At 44.9% G+C, this 16,025-nt stretch overlaps 1 protein-coding gene across 4 annotated transcripts in view; it reads right to left on the bottom strand.

Annotated features, from left to right (window-relative positions):
- The window catches only part of trim33 (tripartite motif containing 33), a 33,155-nt gene that overhangs the window by 4,679 nt on the left and 12,451 nt on the right, over window positions 1-16,025 (bottom strand). For 2 of the 4 annotated variants that reach the window (XM_042097110.1, XM_042097108.1), the window contains exons 5-17: window positions 15,406-15,522; window positions 14,642-14,756; window positions 12,163-12,309; window positions 11,571-11,688; window positions 7,760-8,148; window positions 5,462-5,629; window positions 5,308-5,349; window positions 4,542-4,751; window positions 3,221-3,359; window positions 2,858-2,921; window positions 2,337-2,472; window positions 837-1,309; window positions 109-229 (exon numbers count right to left, since the gene is read on the bottom strand). In XM_042097110.1, coding sequence (XP_041953044.1) covers window positions 109-229; window positions 837-1,309; window positions 2,337-2,472; window positions 2,858-2,921; window positions 3,221-3,359; window positions 4,542-4,751; window positions 5,308-5,349; window positions 5,462-5,629; window positions 7,760-8,148; window positions 11,571-11,688; window positions 12,163-12,309; window positions 14,642-14,756; window positions 15,406-15,522 — 2,239 coding nt within the window. The remainder of the gene's footprint in view (window positions 1-108; window positions 230-836; window positions 1,310-2,336; window positions 2,473-2,857; window positions 2,922-3,220; window positions 3,360-4,541; window positions 4,752-5,307; window positions 5,350-5,461; window positions 5,630-7,759; window positions 8,149-11,570; window positions 11,689-12,162; window positions 12,310-14,641; window positions 14,757-15,405; window positions 15,523-16,025) is intronic. The other 2 variants (XM_042097111.1, XM_042097109.1) reach the window with 1 other exon arrangement.

Below are 16,025 nucleotides of genomic sequence, written 5' to 3' on the forward strand. Positions count from 1 at the left end.
ATGTATCTGTGTGTGAGTGTGTTGAAGCATTGTCTAGCAAATAGAAAAGCGCCTGCAGCTCAGGCGGTGCCCAGCTGTGGGGACCAGACTGCAGGCGGACATACTGACCCGCTGGTCCTCGGGGCTCAGGCCCTGCTCGCTCTGGTCCTTCTTGGGCGCCTCGTCGTCACAGCTGTACTCAATCTCAGGGCTGGCCAGGCTCCGGCAGAATGTGCACATCCACTCACCACTAGGGGGAAAACACACACACACACACACACACACACACACACAGGGTCAGAGGTTAACAGCGGTAGGGGTGTGTGCGAGGACACGTGCACTCTGCACATGCAGTGTGTGTGTGTGTGTGTGTGTGTGTGTCTGTAAGCACGTGCATATGCAGTTTTTGGGTCAGCAATGTAGTGTGGGGATGTGAAAATGATGTAGAATATATTTAGAGAGCTGTGTGTGTCTGCATGTGTAAGTGTGTGTGTGTGTGGGTGTGTGTCAGAAAATGCCTTTGTGCATCCTTGAGTAGGGATGTGACAGGAGAAATAAAGGTTACTGCTCAAATATATGTGCCCTCAGTGAATTACATAGCAGAAATGGCATGGAACAGGATTAGGGATATTGGGTGTGTGTGTGTGTATGTCTGGGAGCAACACAGCATGAGACCGGCAAATGACGTGTATAACTTGCGACTGTGTGTGTGTGTGTGTGTGTGTGTGTGTGTGTGTGTTCACCTCAGTGAACAGCATAGTGACAGTCACACCTACCTTGGTGAGCAGCATAGTGACAGTGATGTGTATAAGTTAGCCAGTGTGTGTGTGTGTGTGTGTGTGTGTGTGTGTGTGTACCTCGGTAAACAGCGTAGTGTGGGGATGTGGCAGGTGATGTGGAAGACTTTGGGACACCGGTCACAACACAACAGCTCGCCCCCGTTCTGACACACGGCGCACCAGTCCTCATTCGGATCATCCTCCTTACTCCCATCCGTAGCTCCGCCCACATTCTGACTGCTCGCGCCGCCATTGGCCTGCGCCGCTGTTGTCGAAGCCGCTGCCGGATCCGCCACGTTGCCATTGGTCAGGGGCTGGGGAGGAGCAGTGGGCGTCTGAGATGTCGAGGAAGAGGAGGAGGAGGAGGAGGAGGAGGAGGCCGTCGTGGCGGTGGATGTCCTGTTGGCCTGGCTGCAGCCGCTGGCGCTGTCCTGGGGCTCCCTCTTGACGATGTCACTAAGCGACTTGAGCATGTCCTGCACCGAGCCCGACGACACAGTGCCCAGGACGGGCAGAGGTGGTGTGGCACTACTGCTCTCTGGGCTGCTCATCTGGACAAGAGAAAACAGGGGGAGGGACCGATGAGACCAGCAAAGGTGTGTGTGTGTTTCGAAACAAATGCAAGGTTTGGCACATGCTAATGCCTGACAAATAATCCTGCAGTTCTGAATTCTGCATGATTTGAGGAAGAGGAAACTGGGGGTCTGTGCAGTGTGCGTATGGATTCACTTCAGGCTCATGTCTGAGTCACATGACTCCAGAAATGCTGATAAGACGTAGGGCTGACCACATGACCACAGGCATTTAAGGAGGACCCTCAGACGGTTCCGAAATGAGTCATTAGGACAGGGCAGAAGTGTGAGTGAGTGTGTGTGTGTGTGTGTGTGTGTGTGAGTCAGGGTAATGATCTGAGGTCTGTGTGTGTGCGTCAATGCGTTAATGATCTGAGGTTTCTCGGTGTGTGTATGTGTGTGTGTGTGTGTGTATGTGTGTGAGAGTGAGTGAGTGTGTGTGGTCACTGGGTGTTTTAATGAGAGGTGTAGAGAAAGCAGCCCCTGCATTCTAATGACCCTTGCTAGAGGGAGAGGCAGACAGCATTCAGGCTGTCGTGGGTTTGAAGACGTGCGTTTACGGGGGAGACTGCATACACATCAGTCATCTAATTACTCCAAACAATACAGTCACACCATTAATCTTGGGCCCTTTAAAACATACATCAGTGGAGCGCAACAGCATGATTATTTGATAACCCCAGAAGGTGATTCTTTCCTGATGTATGAAACCAGCCTTTGACTTGAATGGCAAGATGTAATGCATCTTAAAATAACATAAACTTATATCCAAGATGTAGTGACTTTTCTTATCACTTCAACACTATGAGTCATTAGAATACTAGGCAGCCTTTACCAATGAGGACAAATGGAACCTAACTGCATTTTATGATGCACAAAATAGACTTATTAAAGAGTCATTTTCAGTAAATCCCATAATTAAGTTGCTATCTGATTGAATCTTAGAACAGCCTTGGTGTATACCTGTCCATGACCATGTGTGTATGTATGTATGATTAGGCTTTACCATGCAGGCACTGCGGCGCCCGTCCTTGCCGAGTTCGCTCTTGACGCTGGCCACTGAGAAGGGGCTCTCGTCCTCCACGCCTGGCTCCTGCTTCACCTTCACTAGCTCACCAGTAGGGGGAGCCGCCGAGCCCAACCTGCCAGCAGAGCCAGAGCTTCAGAGACACACGCACACACACACACATGCACATATATATATATATATATGCAAACACATACAAGTATGCATGATGGTAGATGCATGCATGAATGCAGACAAACAGATACACATACACACATACAGACAGAAACAAACAACCAATGACTGAGTGTTTTTTTTTTTCCACTGATGGTAACATTGTTAAAGACCTGCATCTCTATAGTATTAAAGAACCTCTGATGACACACCTAGCTTGCCTCCTTCACCCTCAAAAGAAAGCATTAAACTAAAGGGTGAGAGAGCTCAAATCAGGACTGAGACTAGATGACATATGGGTTGAGCTGTGTGGTGACAAACAAGTACAGGAAGTGATGCTTCATTACCTGCCCCGACTTCCTGTGCTGGAGGTGCTAGAGGGGCGAGCTGGGGCGTGGGAGTTAGATAACCCTGTGAGGAGAGATGAAGGGGAGGGGAGGGGAGGGAAGGGAGGGAGAGGGGGGGCAGTTAAAAGAAAAGATGAGGGAGAGAGCAGAGAGTATGGGAGTAGAGGATGAGGAAGAGAAAGAAATGGAGTCATTTCATCCTGTTTGTCTGGAATGCATTTTGTAAGTGCAAATGTGTTTGTGCACTAGGGAATGAGTGTCTGTAGGTATTTCTGTGCACTAGTGAGAGAGAGAGAGTGTATGTGCACGTGTGTGTGTGTGCGTGAGTGAGCGAGCGAGATTGTGTGGGTGAGCGGGGATTACCTGATGAGCCGGGGGAGTGTATGGAGGGCGCAGGCGAGGTGTTGATGTTGCCGACGGAGTTGAGAAGAAGCGGGTGTGTGCTGGAGGAGATGACGCGGCTCAGGAAGCTGTCTAACATACTGGACCCTGCGTCCTCCAGCTGCCATCACACACACACACACAACAGAGAGGGGGACACAGAAGAGGAGAGAGAGAGAGAGAGATAGAAAGACATGGAGAGAGAGGGGGGGAGAGGGGGAGAGAGAGAAAGATGATAGAGGGTGAGAAAGAGAAGATGTGACAGAGAGGTGAGAGGAAGACATTAAATACATCACTTTTCCCCTCTGTTCAGTCCTCTAAGAGAATCTTTGATGATGAAGGCTCATTAAAACTTTTCAGAGGAAAAAAAGCACATCATTAACATCTGACAAAAATCTGCATTACCCTTGTTAAAAAAAAACAAACTCCCTTTAAAAGCAAGGAAAGATGAGACAGGCCTTAAACTTGATGCACATCAGAGAGTTAACTGTGTGGAACAATGGCACTGCAGCGTATCCCACAGCCATATGCTCGCAGCCAAGCCAGCGCTCTGATAAGCCTCCAGTCAACTCCCACTGCGAGCGCATTAGGAATCAATCTATGCCGCAGAACACATCAACTCACACACACAGAATCCAGATTTTTCAGATAGAGTGTAGCGCTGTAGTTGCTTGGCTACTTTAGCTGTTGGAATTAGCAACTCAAGCTAGGTAAAACCGATTGTTTTCGGGGGATTTTGTACCGACAGTACTCGGTGACCTTGAGAAACAGAGATCTATGTGAAAAATAGGCAGATTTCTCCTTTAACTAGTATGGTGTAGTACTGTTTAAGTAATATAGTTTAACTAGTATAGTGTAGTACCGTATAAGTAGTATAGTTGAACTAGTATGGTGTAGCACTGTATAATATAAGTAGTACTGTATAGTTGAACTAGTATGGTGTAGCACTGTATAATATAAGTAGTATAGTTTAACTAGTATGGTGTAGCACTGTATAATATAAGTAGTATGGTGGGGTATAGTAAGTAAAGTTGCCAATTAGTGCAAACTCACTGACCAGGTAAGATATTCAAGGTTAACCTATATGGTAATCGCATGACAAGTATCTCAATCTCTGGGTGGCTTGAAATGGTGGGTTCAGCAATGCTCTTATATATCTAGCATATGGATGATTAGACCAAAATCCAATGAGGTTCTGCCAGACAGATCTCATCCGACACCTTCCTCTGCAGAGACAGCTGGAGACCAGAGGTAAAGGCCCAGGCAGGTGCATGGGCAGGTGCGGGCAGGCGAGAAGGTCTACCTGTATGGGCGGGATGTCGGGCACGCACGGCAGATTCTCCGGGTTGGTGACGGAGGGGATGAGCTCGATGGCGCTGACCATCGGGCTGGTGGGTCCGCGGTGCGCGTGAGCGTTGGCCATGCTGGCGCTCGTGGGGCTCGTGGGGCTGGTGGCGCTCACGTTGTGCAGCGACGCCACGGGAAACGGACCAGCATGCCCTGGGTTAGAATGCTGCACAGGAAACAGACCGAGGTCAAAGGAAATGCATAGAAGGTCATGTAATGGTCATCAAGGTCATGTAATGTGTGCGATGCTTATCTCTGATTCTTACAAGCCCGTGAATATACTGAGTCATTAATAAATAAATAAATAAACACCACCACAGAATGATAACTTCTCCTTTTCCCAGGGCCAACACTGCATGCAAACTGCCATCATGCTCATTTATTTCTTTTTTGTCTTTATCATATAGGACTGTGAAGAGGCTGACAGGAAGCAAGTGGGAGAGCGAGATGGGTTGGATCGGGAAATGATTCGGGTTGGACTCGAACCCGGGTCCCCTTGGGAACTTGGACCGGAATGTGGTGCTGGTGCTGGTGCCAGTTGCGCCATAGCACCCCCCCTGCTCCAACATGGTAATTTATAAGAGGTATAATAGGGTTTGCCGCTTGCCTGTTGGATTCTACAGCATTCTGTAAAGCTACCATTAATGTGTCCTGGCATAACCAATGGCCACATTGACACACACATGGAGTAGTTCATATGGTTTATTAACAGAAGAACTCACCCCGGCACACAAGTTGGTACTGTGATTCTCAGTACTCCAAAACTGAATTCAAACAAAATGGACCCCACACAGCTTGTTACATTGACATTGAAAGGAGTGCTCCTGGAATGAAAGCTGAAAGTGAAATCTATGAGAGTGTTGTTGTGGGACTGACCTGTCTCTGGAGCTGAGGCTGCATCATGGGGTACTGCTGGCCACCGAGGCGTGGCTGGGCGCTGGACATGCGCACCTGGCCGCTGGGCATCCGCAGGGCATGGGGTGGGTACATGTGCTGGGGGCTGCCGTTTACGTCGCCCCTCTGCATGCTGATGAGTCTGGGGGGCTGAAGAAAACACACAGTCAGTCAATTTCCAAAGCTGTGCTGCCCTACAACGTAAGTATGCAAACATATTGGTGCTAGAGCTGGTTTTGTTGGCACAATCTCCTCAAAACTTAAATTGCTCACACAAACACAGAGCCGCAATGCAACAGCTTCCCAATGACAAAGCATTACTGGGCAAGTCTGCACTATCCTTTATCAGATGTTCTTGACAGATCCCATCTGCTCTAGACCGGCAAACTCATGCAACATCAGAACTGCAATATTGCAATGTATCCTGTAATGCTCTGCTCCATTTTCACTACACCACCTGTCAAACCTGATACAGTGCGTATGATATGACCCCCACCCACACTGATGGATGACATTAGTGGATGGTCCACCCAGTCAATTCTAACAGAGTGTGTATAGAGTATATATACACTATATAATATTCACAGACTGTCCAATTGTACCTCAAGGGGCAGCTCAATACGCTGCTGCTTCTTCCCTGTCTATAATAAGCTATATTCCATCCCCCTTCACTTAACCACAAACTTAGCCACTCGCAACTGCTCTACTTAAACCGACCTCTCAACAAAACCTAGCCACTCTGACTAGCTGACCACTCAAAACTGACCACGTCCTGTCTACTTACCGAGCCACTTGATAACCAGTCCAGCTACATCAGCAAAATCGAGCCACTCACTTCAACTGTCCAAACACACACTTGTGAAGGCAGGTCATACAGAAGATTCAAGCTACCAACTCCCTGGCTCCTTGGCTGTTTTCAGCCAACTCACTCAAGGCTGGCAATTCTTCCTGCTCACTCAAGGGTGCGTGCAAAACCGATGCGGACCAGCGCACTGGTGTTTCCAGTGCACGCAAGTTTTGCTGCTGCGAACACATCCACCACCCACCGCACAAACTCAATCACCTCATTATAGTTTTGAAACTAGATGTACCGCAGAGCGGTACAAAATATGACCGCCACCCAGTCCAGCACATTTTTTCCACAAAAATAAATCACGCCGAAAGGCCTATATGATTCTAACTGTCTCACTAAATTGCATTATCCACACTCAATTCTCACTGGTATCTGCTAGACAACAAGTACCAAAACATGATTAGTTCATAGATTTCACATGTAAAATTCATTTTATACAACCCCACCCCCATCTTGCCTGTTCATAATTCTGAGAAATTCTTGAATTGTGTGCATGTGTGCGTGTACTTGTTTATGTTTATGTGTGTGTGTGTGTGTGTGTTTGTGTGTGTGTGTGCGTGCTTGTGTGTTTGTGCATGTGCATGCATGCGTACATATGTCTACTGTGTGAGTATGTGTCATACGTATGATTACTGTGAATGTATGTGTGTGCGTATCTGTGCACATGGAATGGGTTAACATGACCCCTGGAGGAAAACATACGGAACAAATTGGTCATCCTAGTTCCTACGGTTCTCAAGATATTCACAGAAAACTGTGTCTGCCCTACCCTCCTTTGGGGGGGGGGTCCAGTCCAGCGGGGGGGCTACAGATCAAAACAAAAAACGATGGTTCCATGCTATCCATATGGGGTTACATGCCCACCAAGTTTCGTCTACCCCGGTCTTTCAGTGTCCCGGGAATCCTTGACGGAAATTTGGACATGCGAAAAAAAAAGAAAAAAAAATCTGACTAAACCTATATGACCGCTGCTTCGCTGCGCGGCGGTCATAATAATATCTCAAAATCCTTTCTACAGCAAAGGCGGTTATTTTTAGATGTCTAGATAGTTTTCTCTGCCCCTTCATAACTGTTACTACATCATACTCCCTGATGTAGCAATTGCCCCCCTCATAAAAACATTGTTTACTGGTAATCTAATCACATACAATTCACTGAATCATACAATAATTGAAATTTTCATTTCATCATCTACCAAAACATCCACCTGGATCACAATGTTTTTATGCTAATAAATTCCATAGCATGGGCATTTTTAAAAATGTCCACCTCAATAGGGCTGCCCCAGGGGACGGGCATAACCCTCCTCCATAAACCCTCTTCTTTCCAAATGGAGCAAAGCTCATCCACAATTGGCCATACATCTCACTAGGTCTCCTCACCTAGAGCCTTGGCAACAACACTCAGGATGGCTGGCTCCACTGTACCTGCTGCTGGACCATCCCAGGCCCTCCTTGCCGGGGCATCTGGGACAACTGCGAGGCGATGCGCATCTGCTGCTGGATCTGCTGCTGATGCTGCTGCTGGATCTGCTGCTGCTGGTGCTGCTGGTGCTGCTGGAGCTGCTGTTGGTGCTGCTGGAGCTGCTGTTGCTGGTGCTGCTGCTGTTGGTGTTGCTGGTGTTGCTGTTGCTGTTGGTGTTGTTGGTGCTGTTGCTTCTGGGCCAGGACGGCCTGCTGCTGCATGTGCTGCAGCCTCAGCTGGGCCAGGTTGATCTGGCCTGGGTACTTGCCATGGTGGTTGTGGCCCGGCGCCATCTGGCCCATCATGTTGGGTGGATGCGGGGCCGGAGCCACCTTCTCAATCACCAGGTTGCCTGAAGAGCAAAGCAAGAGATTTGTTGGTGCAGGACATTCAAGATGTGCAGGGCCATGTTAAAATTATTTAGATAGAGCAATTTGTACAGTAATTTCCTGTGTAATAGCCGCATTGTGTAAAAACCGCAGGACAGTGTTTATGCTAATCAATAAAATAGTTTGACCGGACCTAACTGATGTATAATACCACAATATACCACAGTACCAGTAAACCTACTCAAAGGAACATTTCAAATTCAACACTGAGGCTGCAAACAGGTTGTTGGATTCAGCACAAGATCGCAACCACAGTGCAGTTCCGTCACACTACAGGAACTCTGTTGGCCATGTGTTCATCATGAAAATACTCGTTCCTTTTCAATCTGCTGTGAGTATGAAGTCGAAACAGTGCACAGAATATAGAGTTTCAGGAAACTTTGCATATATTTGTCTAACAAATGCCACTAGCGGTATTTAAAGGGACTGGTGCAGTGCCCATTCACACATGCTATTCCTGTAGAAAATCCGTAGCCGAATTACATGCCCGCAGGTAGGCCTGCTTTAAAAACAGGATGATGGGGGGAAACATCATTCCAGCTAAGCATTCAATAATGAATACTGAATATTATAACACATTATAATAAATGTGCAGTGAGCAGAATTTAAGCTGCATGGGACATTATTAACAGATCAAAATTACATAAGCCTAACATGTTTTGAGCAAAGGCTATATGTTTGGCTTATTGAATAACTTGATGATATAGAAGACAAACCATTTTGAGGAATGATGAATCATCATATGAAATTTGCAACGATGTGACTCAAACAGTCTCTGGTATCCTACAAGCATCTTGCATCTTGACCTGCGCTGTGCCCTGATTCAGTGCTGCCAAAACGTACCCTGTCTCTGGCCCTGCACTATGCTGTGTGAGAGGGGGAGTGGCTACAATGGAACGGAGAAAGCCAATGTATGCTTATTTTACCGATGTCTTCTGCATTACTTATACAAATCATACACCATTGTAAGGACGAAGGACACATTTTTTTGTCCTAAAATTTAAAAAAGGACCATCTAACATTGCATGATGTCCATGTTAAATCACACAATCCAGACTGTACTGGCTACAATGAATCAGCCATGCCTTATCTAGGGCCATCAGGCAGTTCAACAGCCATATGAAAATTGTGTAATCTATGGTAAACCACTATGCTAGTTGTGAATGTCATGTCAATTATCCATTCAGGGTAATGACTGGAGTAAGAGATGCAATGAATACATTAGAGAAGTAATGAAGGAATGGATAAAAACATGCTGTATAAAAGCATGCATCACCTGTCAGGAGGTGTGTATGTGGGCCTGCAACCATAAGTCCATTAAAGGAGAATTCCGGTGTGATACTGACCTAAAGTGTGTTGAAACATGATACCGAGTGTGAACGTATGTCTCATAGCTCATCTCGGCTTGTCCCCTGCACTCTGAAATCTGGCACTACTTAGCCGATGCTACCAACAGGTTGTCAACAGGTTAATTCGTACTCGTCACTCGACTTATCATGACTAAATTCAAGATGGCGGCGAACGGTAAACTTCCTGAAGCTACTGTCTGTATAAATCGTCTTATAATAAAATAAACTACCAGTGCTTTTTCAAAGTTCTCAATGTATTGTTTTAAATGTCAGGGCCCTGGGAAGTGTGTGAAGCTACTTTGAGCCTCGTAAATGGTGTAAAACAGTGACTTATTTGCATGGCTAGGCCGATGTCCGAGGCACCCCCTTTGAAAACCTGTTGGTAGCATCGGCTAACTAGTGCCAGATTTCGGAATGCAGAGGACAAGCCGAGATGAGCTATGAGACATACGTTCACACTCGGTATCATGTTTCAACACACTTTAGGTCAATATCACACCGGAATTCACCTTTAACCGAATAGTTGTCAAATACTAAATTCATCTCCAAATATCTTGGTAATAAATTGATCAGTTTGTGTCATTTTTAAGGAAAATACTTCAAAATTGTCAGATTGCCAATTCATAAAATGTTCTGCTTCACTTAATCCTCTGTGACAGTAAACTAAATATCTTTGGTGTGTTGACACAAAAAGGCATATGAAAACATATGGGCTTGGGAAAACACTGTATATTTTTTACCCTTTTCTGACATTATATCTATCAAACAACTAGTCCATTAATCAAGAAAATGATCAACAGATTAATCAACTATGAACTAGATGTACCGCAGTGGTACAAAATATGACTTACGCCCAGTCCAGCACATTTTTTCCACAAAAATAAATCACGCTGAAAGGCCTATATGATTCTAACTGTCTCACTAAATTGCATTATCCACTCAATTCTCACTGGTATCTGCTAGACAACAAGTACCAAAACATGATTAGTTCATAGATTTCACATGTAAAATTCATTTTATACACCCCCACCCCCATCTTGCCTGTTCATAATTCTGAGAAATTCTTGAATTGTGTGCATGCGTGCGTGTACTTGTTTATGTTTATGTGTGTGTGTGTGTGTGTGTGTGTGTGTGTGTGTGTGTGTGTGTGTGTGTGTGTGTGTGCTTGTGTGTTTCCCTGCGTATGTGTGTTTGTGCATGTGCATGCATGCGTACATATGTCTACTGTGTGAGTATGTGTCATACATATGATTACTGTGAATGTATGTGTGTGCGTGTGTATCTGTTTATGCACATGTGTGCACATGGAATGGGTTAACATGACCCCTGGAGGCAAACATACGGAAAACATTGGTCATCCTAGGCCCTACGGTTCTCAAGATATTCACAGAAAACTGTGTCTGCCGTACCCTCCTTTCGGGGGGTCCAGTACAGCGGGGGGGCTACAGATCAAAACAAAAAACGATGGTTCCATGTTATCCATGTGGGGTTACATGCCCACCAAGTTTCGTGTACCCCGGTCTTTCAGTGTCCCGGGAATCCTTGTTGGTGTACGGTCACTAAATGTACACATACAATAAAATAATTTAACGAAAGTTCACAAAACTTGGCATGCATTCGGAGGGTGTCATAATGATCCTACACTTTCAATTTCGTGCAGTTTTGACCATGTCAGCCAGAGATATTGTGATGAAAACACCTCATTTTTTGCTTTTTAATTTTTAACTAGGTGGCGCTATACATGAAATAAGTGGTAATGGGATGGGTTGACATGGCCCCTTGAGATCAACATACAAAAAAAAAAAATGGTCCTTTCGGGGGGTGCAGTCCAGCGGGGGGGCTACAGATCAAAACGAAGAACGATGGTTCCATGCTATCCATATGGGGTTACATGCCCACCAAGTTTCGTTTACCCCGGTCTAAAAAAAAAAAAAAATCTGACTAAACCTATATGACCGCCGCTTCGCTGCGCGGCGGTCATAATAATTATCAGTTGCAGCCCTATGTAAAAGTACAGGCCATATGTGTGCACATACCAAGGTTGACCACGTTCTTGGCCCAGAAGGTGGGGTCACAGAAGAAACGCACGGCACCATTGGCCTGAGGCGCTGGGTCCAGACGGGCCTTCAAAATGTACCGTAGCTGGAAGGTGATCTGTAATGGACAAAATGGACCGGATCATATCCCTGCATCCCTCACGGCAGTGTTGAGTTAACGAGTTAAGATTGGGACAGTGCCGAAGAAGCACTGAAACTCTCAATGATGTTAATGACACTTCTTATTATCATTAATAAAATATCCCAATCAGATTTTTAATATATATACATATAAACAACTTAGTCCAGCCTGGACCATAAAAACAAACTCTTCCAGCCAATTACTGACGAGATGCGCATTTAAGAGGGTTTTAATTGCATGGGGGGGGGGGGGGAGGGAGTAGCGAGCTAGCTGAGCATCAACAAAAGCAAAGTTGCCCAACATCGCAGTACCTTTAACTTCACTTGTATTTTTCTGTGCCAACACTGACTTCAAACCACTGATATGGAATCATGTGGTTTGACTGCCAGCGGTTGGTTAATAAGAAATGGCCACTGGAGACCCTCCTGCCTGGGCCCATGTGAGTCTTACCAGCCTCTTGCTGTAGAGCAGCGCGGTGCTGCTGCCATTGGTGAGCGCCCACTGTGTGAAGTTGAGCACGTGGAGGATCTGCTGGCCAAGACTGCTGATGTCCTTCTGCTGGCTGAGCAGCCGTATGCTGCGCTCCTTAGTCACACTCTGGGAGACAGGTGGGGGGTGGGGGGGGGGGGGGGGGGGGGGTGGAGAAAGAAAGAAAGAAAGGGAAAAAAAGGGCAGAGATTTAGACAGAGAATGTCTAGTCAGCAACAGAATTCGCCCAAGGATGGAACATCAAAGAAGGGCCTGGAGGAATGCCTAGTAACCAGTTAGTTGGAACCAGAATGCCTCTGCAGACTACTACATTTTTAAAGCGGGATCACTCTTTCTTTCACAAAACGTACGAGTGATGTGAGTTTGTACTGACGTACTACCATTAATCCTTATTAGGGTCTTTGAAGTATCTGCAGGACGGGTTCTGCTAAACACAACATTCATGAAACTTTAACCACCTAAATAATTCCTTGTAATTCATTTTGGAAAAGTTTTCTATTTTTCCATCAAAAAGGGGATATTTGTTAAATATTTAAAGATGAAATAGATGTTTTATTTCATCAGCAACTCCATTAGAAAATGGATCCATCTCTGCTCCACGCAGCTCCTATAAACCGGTTTCAGGTCCCTAACAACCGTAGTCAAAAACAAACTCGGAGGACAAGCACTAGTTTGTTTACACGGACAATGCATAGAAAGCAAGCTGGCTGAACTTGATATAAGATGAAGAATAAAAGCATATTGCCTAAATATTTCAATGTAGCCGAGTCTGGATTGTTTTCATCTAGAGGTGTAGCGGGTTACCTATGAAACGGATGTTCTACGGAAGGTAGGCTAAACATTTGGCCAGTCAATGTGAAGTTAGGTTATGGTTAGGGCTTCGACTGCACAAAAAACTAGTTTAGATTTAGATTAAAGTGAAAACATTACCTACTCAAAGGCTACATAATGGCAGGGGTGGGCAATCATTTCCCCCAGAGGTCAGAGGATAATTACTTTGATAAATGCCACTGGCCACACATTAAACCACTGACTGAAATACAATGCACAAAATGCATTGTGCTGGATGTTAATTGACAGGAAAGTAGCCTATAGATACATGAAGGATTACCCAAGATAGGCTACATAGTATGCAATAATGTTACTTGCAAGCCCATGTCTACTCAGTGTCAACTTTAGGCTACCCTGCATCTTGTCATTTGCGTGAAATGTAGGCTAACAATAGCCTTCGTTATCATGGATCATAAGCCTCTTATAGAAATTATATGCTGAGAAATATGATAAAACACATTGTTAACGTAACTACCCTATTTTACCTAGCCTACATAATTAAAGTTTTTCTTCTTGAGCATTTGTGGCATAACTTCATAATGCATGCTTTATATCCAAATGTCTAGCCTATTAAAGGATAATTTCAGTATTTAGCACTTGGAGTCCCTTTTCTGGTTTGTTTTGGCTGAACTAAGAGTGGTGGACACCGAAATTTTGACGATGGGTCCTGTCTCGACTTTCTGGCTCGTTTTGAATAGCCTTTGACTGCTGGCTATGGGCATGCACAAACATGTCCTTAAAACAACTCTTAACTGTGCAACTCACCGAGTGGTTAGTGGTGTTCGTTGATTATTAAAAACAAATATATCAGCGCAATGTATGATTTCAATCCGTGTTATTTGCTATTGTGGAACTATTTTTTCAGATACCTCACAACCGTGTATAAACTTCCACTCAATATTTGAGTCTGAAGCATAGACACTATTAGACAGTAAAAGAAGGTCTTGCGAAACCAAATGTAAACAGACCCCCTTTCCGTTTCCGGTAGCACAGTAATATCAACGAGTAATGAGTCTTCCAACAGAAATCAATGGGATTTTACAAAATGCCAAATAAAACACGACAGAAACTGTATTTCGCTACGTTACTTGTTTTTGAACATCAACGAACATCACTAACCACTCGGTGAGTTGCACAGTTTTAAAAACAAACGTTAAGGGTTGTTTTAAGGACATGTTTGTGCATGCCCACAGCCAGCCACTCTGAAACAGTCAAAGGTGATTCAAAACAAGTCAGAAAGTCGAGACAGGACCCATCGTCAAAATTTCGGTGTCCACCACTCTAGTTCATACAAAACAAATCAGAAAAGGGACTCAAAGTGCTAAATACCGGAATTATCCTTTAATACTTAGGCCTATTTGAAGACAGAGCAATAGCCTACTTTATTGGCGTTTTAAACATTTTTAGCTTTGAACTGACAAATCACAAAAAATTAGATGTCTCCTGTACTGCACACGGGAAATTCAATCTGCTTTTCTCTGCCAAAAGTTAACAATTTTCAAGCATCTTGCGTCTTTCTTTCAATGTCTTGCTTTACGGCTCTGGGTTTGCTGTTGTTACAGTTGTTAGGGACCTGAAACCGGTCTGTTACCAGCTCCAGCCTACTCACCTCCAGCTGCTGGAGAAGAGACTTTCCCTTCTTGTTAATCTCATTGATGAGGGTGAACACTGCGATCTTAATCTCATGTTCAACCTTCTTGTGCGTCTCGGTAACCTCTTTAAGCCTGAGGAGAGGGAGGGAGAGAGAAAGAAAGAGAGAGAGAGATAGAGAGAGTGAAATCAGATCAGATCAGAACATATGATGAGGTTTGTTGCTAGGCACCGCTATCAGCTGCAATCCAGAATAGAATAGCAGAGTGTAATTTCAGTGAAGTAAAGGCTAATTTACACCAAAGATTCCCTACGAGTTGAGCTGCAACATTGATGCGGCACACATGGAATTCACACCAGTGCAACACAAACAGCACCAACGTTTCCATAACAACGCCTTTGTTACACCATTCGTTGTAGCTGGATATGAACTAGCTAGCTGGCTAGTTACTATCTGATAAGCATTTGTTTTTGTAACTTACCCGTTTGTTTTTATAGCACTCCCGTTTCGACTGATGTTGCATAGACGCCGGTCTTCTTCAAAGCCGAGTTAATAAGTATATCTCTGCCTATCCTATGGCAAAAACTCTGACCTGTCAACTTTGCTGGACTGATTGAGTGATAACGCATCACAAATGCTGTGAGGTAAAAGTGTTCTAAAACCTTGCAGGTGCGATATGACATGATGAACAACAACATACAACATTAATTCAAACCGGTTTCATCTCGTCGCTAATCTTTGGTGTGAATTGTCCTTAACAGACACACAAAATTATCTCATACCTGCTTTGCACCTGACTGGCAGAGAAATGGACAAAGTTCCTCTTCTCCTGGAGTTTTGCCATAAAGGTCTCAATGATGCCCTTCTGGTTCTGAAAGGCTTCGTCTAAGAACTGGTACCTGACAAAGGGCACAGACAGACAAATCAAATATAACTGCAGACAATGCTAGAGGCCAAATATACACACCGCTATCAGCGATGACCTGTGGCCAGTGACCTAACCAATCCAAACCAGGGCAAAATGTGATGACCGGACACAAAACTGGGCACTCTCTGGTCATACTTCCTGTTACTGTGTCAACAGCCACGCTGTAACGTGTGAAATCAACCACATAGAACTGAAGTACTGACATGGTAAACCAAAACTGCATGGAAAGGGTTATTCAGTATCTATACCACTGCTTGGTTGAATTTCCTATTGCGATGCGCTCTTTAGAACGTTAATTACTGTATTTGAAAAACACATTTGCACACCTTGTATCTGTATTTGAAACACATTTGCCAAACTCCTTGTGAAGTTCTAATGAACTGTCATGTTGCAACAGAATTGCAAACTTTGGTTTGCGTCATAGCTCCCTTACCACCTCAAATGTGCATTAACTTTCTGATATCAGAACCCCTT

The sequence above is a fragment of the Alosa sapidissima genome, chromosome 7, assembly GCF_018492685.1.
Source record: "Alosa sapidissima isolate fAloSap1 chromosome 7, fAloSap1.pri, whole genome shotgun sequence".
NCBI lineage: Eukaryota > Metazoa > Chordata > Actinopteri > Clupeiformes > Clupeidae > Alosa > Alosa sapidissima.